The sequence below is a fragment of the Stegastes partitus genome, unplaced genomic scaffold, assembly GCF_000690725.1.
Source record: "Stegastes partitus isolate 25-593 unplaced genomic scaffold, Stegastes_partitus-1.0.2 Scaffold1840, whole genome shotgun sequence".
NCBI lineage: Eukaryota > Metazoa > Chordata > Actinopteri > Pomacentridae > Stegastes > Stegastes partitus.
This window is the reverse complement of record NW_007579571.1, coordinates 94,647-101,293: the sequence shown is the minus strand read 5'-3', so window position 1 is coordinate 101,293 and position 6,647 is coordinate 94,647. Positions and strand designations below refer to the sequence as shown.

General features: G+C 46.8%; 1 protein-coding gene across 1 annotated transcript in view; it reads left to right on the top strand.

Annotated features, from left to right (window-relative positions):
• Positions 1-6,647, top strand: part of vps13c (vacuolar protein sorting 13 homolog C) — a 99,797-nt gene that overhangs the window by 38,318 nt on the left and 54,832 nt on the right. Inside the window, exons 34-40 of the mRNA XM_008302577.1 lie at positions 3,152-3,456; positions 4,757-4,904; positions 4,978-5,086; positions 5,237-5,370; positions 5,591-5,747; positions 5,920-5,999; positions 6,094-6,153. Of these exons, the coding sequence (XP_008300799.1) occupies positions 3,152-3,456; positions 4,757-4,904; positions 4,978-5,086; positions 5,237-5,370; positions 5,591-5,747; positions 5,920-5,999; positions 6,094-6,153 (993 nt within the window). The remainder of the gene's footprint in view (positions 1-3,151; positions 3,457-4,756; positions 4,905-4,977; positions 5,087-5,236; positions 5,371-5,590; positions 5,748-5,919; positions 6,000-6,093; positions 6,154-6,647) is intronic.

The following is a 6,647-nucleotide window of genomic DNA, read 5'->3' as shown; positions in this document are numbered from 1 at the left end:
TCGGTCGTCCTCTGAGGCTCCGTCAATCGGTTTTCGTTAAGTCAGGTCAGGAACTGAACTCAGGGTTTTATTCAGAAATTAGGGAGTTCCTGCAGCCTGAGTTCCAGGAAATGTAACCACAAGTCTCTTTCTCGTCACAATGGCGTTCTTGATGCCTGTAGTTTTGTTTCAGGATAGTTAAACTGAGATATTAGATGTTAGAACTTCTGGTGTGGTAAAGCTTTATCACGAGTCTATCAGAGTGAATGTTGAAGTGAAGCTTCACTCTGTCTTTCAGGTTTTATTAAATCAAATCACAGTATCTGTCAGAAAAACTCAACATTTTGCACCGTGGTTCTGCCCTGGTGCTATTTGTTCTTCACAGTTAAATATAACATGTTGTTACCTGTTGCACGTTTTTCTCTGCAGTTTCTTGTCTCTCATGTTTCACGCTGTGTTAATGTGTTCTGTTCTTCCAGGCTTCTTTTAGCTTTCACTATGCGTCTGCTGATGAGGTACAGCATCCAGCATGCAGCTCTGAACTGCATCAAACCTTCTGCTTTAGCATCACTCAGCGACACCCCTGCACCCTCAGTCCACCTTAAACACCATCTGGTTTTAGGTCCTCGAGCCCACGTCTGGTCAGCAGTCATAGACTCGGCTTTAGTCTGAACGCAGGGGAGACAGAAAGATGAACAACTGAATGAAGCAGCTTCATGTTTCACAGTGAACCGGTTCACACTGATGGAGATGCAGCTACGTCCATCAGAACTCTACCATCACAGTGTCAGTGAAGGACGCATCCTTTAACTTTAGAAAACATAAATGCAGCAGCTCAGGCTGAAATGTCAGACGACAGATCATCCCTAAACTCACCACAGGGAGAGTTTGTACAGCAGAATGCAGGTGATGGACGAGTTCATTTCACATAAAGAACAGACTGAAATGAGGAAAATACAGAACAAGCCTTTATGTGCACGTGAAAACAGGCAACGGCATCAACTTGATGTATTTAAAGATTTCTTTGGAGGAGGAGCTTTGTGTTTGTTGTGATCCAGCAGGAGATTTGTGTGATTCTTTATTGTTGATCACACCTGGGGCTCGTACTACGAAGCAGGTAGCTTCAGGGTAAATCCTGGGTCTTCAGTCCTACGACGGTGGTTCTCTTCTTACCGGGTCCATCACCATGGTAACCTAGCAGGTTCTGCTGGAGGTTGAGACCAGTGGTATAAAACACCTCCACTGGAAACCAGTTCTCTGCCGTAAACCTTCAGAAGGACAGAAAACGAAGCAGCTCTCACCAACATGGCTTCATCAGCATCTATAGAAGAGCCGCTACACATCGGAGCTGGACTGTGAGGGACCACTGAGGACTGTGAGGGGTTTTCAGGACCAGCAGAACCCCTTAGTGCCCCCTGACCAGGACCTCTATGAGCTCCTGTCTGCCTTAGTTCATGTGTCTCCTGCTGGCTACAGACAGTGTCAAAGCTGCTTCATATTTATTTACATCAACATCAGCCACAGCAGCAAACTGACTTCAGCATTAAAGCTCGTATCTGTAGGACACGTTAATGAGCTGCACCGCTTTGGATCATGGTTCTGTTGGTTCTCCATCTGCTCCCACGTCCTTTCTACACCTCCAGGGCTGCAGCTGGAGGTAGAACATGTCAGATAGGCCACGAGTCTGTCCATCAGGCAGCACAGGAGCTAAAGGAGTCCTGAGATGTGCTGCTGGTCTGATACGAGCCTTCATGATGAGCAGTGATCAGGTTTTATGATAAACTAATGAGCTGATCGTCCACACAGGCAGCAGCTTCCTGCCACCATTCCTTCCTGCTCTGCTCTCTTTCTGCTCCTATCATGGTTTTATGTTCTTCATATCTGGTCCAGATGATGTTCTGCTCCTCGGCGGTAAAGTGAGCCGCTCTGCAGCCAGACTGGTCCGTAGTCCTGATTGGTCAGAGGCCCATAACTCCGCCCATTTTATGTGCACGCGCTCAGATCAGACAATCCTGGGTCGACTTAATGAGTTGATGACCACCGTCGTAGGACCGGTTACCCTGAGTGGGCTGTTAGGGTTAGTCAAGCTGGACCCCTGAAACATATCCTGGTCTGTTGGTCCGGCTTCGTAGTGCAGGGTCCTGGAATCGTAGCTGAGAAAGGAGGTTATGTAGGGGCTTTAAAACATTCAGTACTGAATACTACATCAGTGGGTTGATGTATTTTTATTTGCCCTACTTTCACACTTTATTGAATTCAGTCCTAAAGAACACAAAATCCATCTCTGCGTCCACTGTTGGCCCGATGTTGGTCTGCTTTAATTTACATGCAGCGTAATTAGTTTATTTGATTGATTGCGGCTCTCTGGATGTTTTTACGATACATCCATACTCTGTATTTCGGAGGATGAAGGTATAAAGGGAAGTCCCAGCAACACGATGCTGGTGCCTGTTAGCAATAACACTGTTGTTAATCTGTCAGGAATCCAGAAGAGTCGTCCTCTGTGAGCATGTTTCCTTCAGCTACTTTTGCAGTTTTTCTTTAGGTCCTCAATAAAAAATGGCAGAAAACAAAGCGACCACAACTTGGTTGCTTTGAAACAAGCAGAAAACCCAGAAATCTATGAATGTTTGTCAGATGAGTCAGATGATGAAGGAATGCTTCTCATGCACAACATGTGACAGTAATCAGAGCTCACTTCCTCCATATGTGCTATGCAACTCACTCCGCTGCCATCATTACCCCCTCACTGCCACGCCCCCGTCAGTCACATGACCTCTGCCTGTGTGACCTCACTCCTTCAAATGGTTTCACCTTCATGGTTGTTTCATAAATGTCAGATGTCATTATATGAACTTTTGAACAAACACTTTCTACACTCAGCTCAAAACACATTCAGAAACATGATTACATTAGAACTTGAATGTTCTCCGGCCTAAATGTGTAAATTGTGAATCTGACTGGCAGCTGAAGTGTAAATGCACTTTAATGACCTGAGTGTGAGGTTCTTATGATCCCTGTGAAGGTTTATGAAACAGAAATGAACCTGTAAGCTCGGTGCAGGCAGTGAACGCCTCACATCGGCCCCTCTGACTTGCTCCTTCACAGCGTCTCTAAGTCATGTGACTGTGAGTTGTCTGTCGTCTCACGCCTGATTGGTTTTGTCCTTCAGACGTTTGTCGACAACTTCCAGACGGCTAAAGAAGCTCTGAGCGCTGCGACGGCTCAGGCAGCCGAGAAGGCGGCGTCCAGCGTTCGAGACTTTGCCCAGAAGAGTTTCCGTCTGTCCATGGACGTCAGGCTGAAGGCTCCGCTCATCATCATCCCCCAGTCTGCCACCTCCCATAATGCCGTGGTGGTGGATCTGGGTCTGATCACGGTGGGAAACAGCTTCTCTCTGCTGCCGGCTGAAGGTTTCCCTCTGCCAGCTGTCGTGGAGAAGATGGCTGTCCAGCTGACGCAGCTGAAACTCTCCAGGTATCAACACAAACATAAACTGGATGTGAGCAGAGTGTCAGTCGGGACGTCCAGATCAGACCTCAGCGGTCAGGATCAGGGCCGCCAGCTTCATCCTTTGTTTACGTCCAATGTCACGTGTGTGGGGAAGAATGGGTGCTATTGTTTTAGGTCTCCTTTTGATTGATTTGATTGGTGTTTGGCAAACCAGCGTGCAGGTGTGTACAGCCACCTGGTGGACTGGCAGCAGAGCACAGCTTGTGGCAAGGTAGAGATATTTTAAACTGGAAAGCAGTGCATCAGCCACTACAATATCTGCAGTGTTTGAAAAGATGGCAGTAACACAGCTGCGTTCAGAACTACCAGTCTGATACCTGAAAGTAAAAGTCAGATGAACAGTAAGTTCATTCAGGTAACTCAGGCAACGGCTGCACTGAAGCAACACGCTGGAGGAAACTTTCAAAGCACAGATTTCCTGGAGGCAGCGACAGAAAGCTCAGAGAGAGAGAGTAGTCCGACTCACTGGATGTAGGATGCAGGTATGGGCCTGTCACTGGCCGCCCATTTCACTCTGCTTGGGTCTTCCTCCTGCTGTCTGCATGCCACCGTTTCCTACACACTGAACATTTTGAAGTTTTGCAGAGAATTTGCATCGTGCAATAAGGCAGCTCGGCTCCATCTTTTGGCTGTTATCGATTGTATTGAAAGCTCTTAACTCCCTGCAAATGTTCCTCCGTCACTATTTTGAAGGAACACTGAAGGTGTATCCTTGGCTTAGCTCCGCCCATGACAGCTGTGATTGGTTTACAGAAACACAAACAAACCCTGTGATGGTGTGGTGTAGCAGACCATGTGTTCTACTGAACAGCTGGCACAGGGAGGATTCACCAGCAGCTTATCTTTGGGAGAGAATACAGGTTGTCTTTGGTGGCTTGTGGCCACAGCACATCCGACCCTCTGACACCACATTTAGATGGAGTTCTATCAGAACTCTACAACAAGCTTCCACCTACAGGACATGAAGCCACAGACTGGAGGCAGAGATGCAGTCTTTTTCTTAATGTATTACGGAGATATTTGGTGGATACATCGGACTGAAAATAAAAACTTTCATCAACTTATAGTGTGTACTATCGAAGAAAACTGATTTTTTTTTTAATTAAATGTGTTGAATATAGTAGTTTTGATTGAATATTGCAATTTTAAACTTGGATTTGATCATTCTCCAGCATGCCCGTCAAACCTTTTGGCAGGTTTTTGGGCTCAGGGAGTTGAAACATGGCGAAGACAGACTGCTTAGTAACTGTCGCTGTGTTTGCAGAACCACACTGAAGCGAGACTCCTCTCAGCCAGACATCGAGATCCTTCAGCCCATCAACCTAGAGCTGCTCGTCACCAGAAACCTCGCTGCTTCCTGGTTGACAAAGATCCCTGGCATCCAGGTCCAGGGCGTCCTCCGCTCCCTCGATGTAGGTTCCTCTACGCTGGGTTTGGACCGAGCTGCCACTTTTCCTTATTAACATATGAATCTGTGTCTGTCAGATGAGTCTGGGTGAGGAAGACCTCGGTGTTCTGATGAAGATTCTGGTGGAGAACATTGGGGAGGGACGTAAAGAGCACATTATGGATATCACAAAACAGGTAGCCCAAGGTGAGTTCGCTCTGAAGGCATGATGAGAAGTTTGATAGAAACCAAACAATGAGTTCAGACTCAGCCACATTCATCGAGCTGCATTCACCCAGTGCGGCTCTAGAAGAAGGTTTGAGGACAGAAACATGTTTGTAATGTTTCCCTCCACAGAGAAGGTGGCGCTCGCCGGGCAGAAGGTGGAGACGGGGTCATTGCAGTCAGGACCTGATGGTGGGATGGCCGCCACCAATGGAGCTCTGACTGAAAACACCATCAACGTTCTCCTCGATTTCGAAGTCAAAGAGGTACAAAACCTGCAGAGCTGAGAGACTCTCTGTTCAGATTTCTGCTGCTGCAAAACAACATCAGACTGTGCTAATAAAGGTTAGCTGAGATAGAAGATGGTTCTGTTTCGGCAGGTCTGTTGGGGATCATTCCTCCTGGTCCACTCAGCATTTGTTGTTCTTCTCACATGGTGTCATTCTGCTGTTGTCTGATGTTATTTTTTTCTTTTTGTTCTCTAAGGTGCTTCTGACCCTGAAGAAGCCCAGGCAGCAGGCGGAGTCGCCTTTCCTTGTCTTTCACGTGGCTCATCTGGGCATCAACACCAAAGTCAGGAAGTACGACATGTGTGCCACGACATACATCAACAAGATCACCATGAAGTGCCTGGAGTTTACAGGTCAGAGCTGCAACCAGGCGTTAGTGACCTAGCTGTGTTTGACTGGACCAGTGTCTACGGTGTCCTGCCCTGGTTTCTGTGGTTCCATTAGGGTTCTGTACTGGTTTCTGTGGTTCCAGTAGGGTTCTGTACTGGCTTCTATGGTTTTGATGGTGTCCTGTGCTGGTTTCAGACTCGAGCGGCGAGCCACTGTGTCTCATCAGCTCTTCGGTGGCGCCTGGAGCTGAACTGCTCAAAGTGCAGTATTTGAAGGTAAGGACACATGTAAGCCTTGGACCTGTTCAGGTACTCAGGTGTGCTGTCACCTCTCAGAGCCGTTTAATCAGCAGAACTTCTATTTCTTCAGGCTGACCGCTCCGGACCAAACTTTTCCACTGCCTACAAGAACACGGAGCAGATGATCAACGTGAGTCCGTTCATCATGTGTTTGTTAGTCCACATTCATCCACACTGAGACTATGTGCAGGAAATAGAACGAGACTTTGGTTCCATTTGATGTTCTCATGAAGAATAACAGTGTCAGACAGCGAAGTCTTCATTCTTCAATGTTTATTTTATTTGTTCAGAATTGACTGAATTCCTCCAATATGTCCTGAATAGAGTAACAGAAACAAAGCAGAGCTCCACTAGACCCACATGAACAGTATGCAGTATCTGAGCAGTATCCCTAAACTATCATATGATTCCTAACTGTATCCCCTTGTAGTAATCAGATTACTTTGAGCAGTAGAGTATTGTCTGTCATATCAGATTACAAACTACGAGTTCAGTTTTGTAGACTTAAATTCAGACTCCACATCAGGAACTCAGTGAAACTAAACTGAGTCCATCGTTCATTCCTGAGCTTCTCTGGTTCCTTCAGTCTTCATCTCTGTTGACAGACTCAGTCCTCCTCAGCAC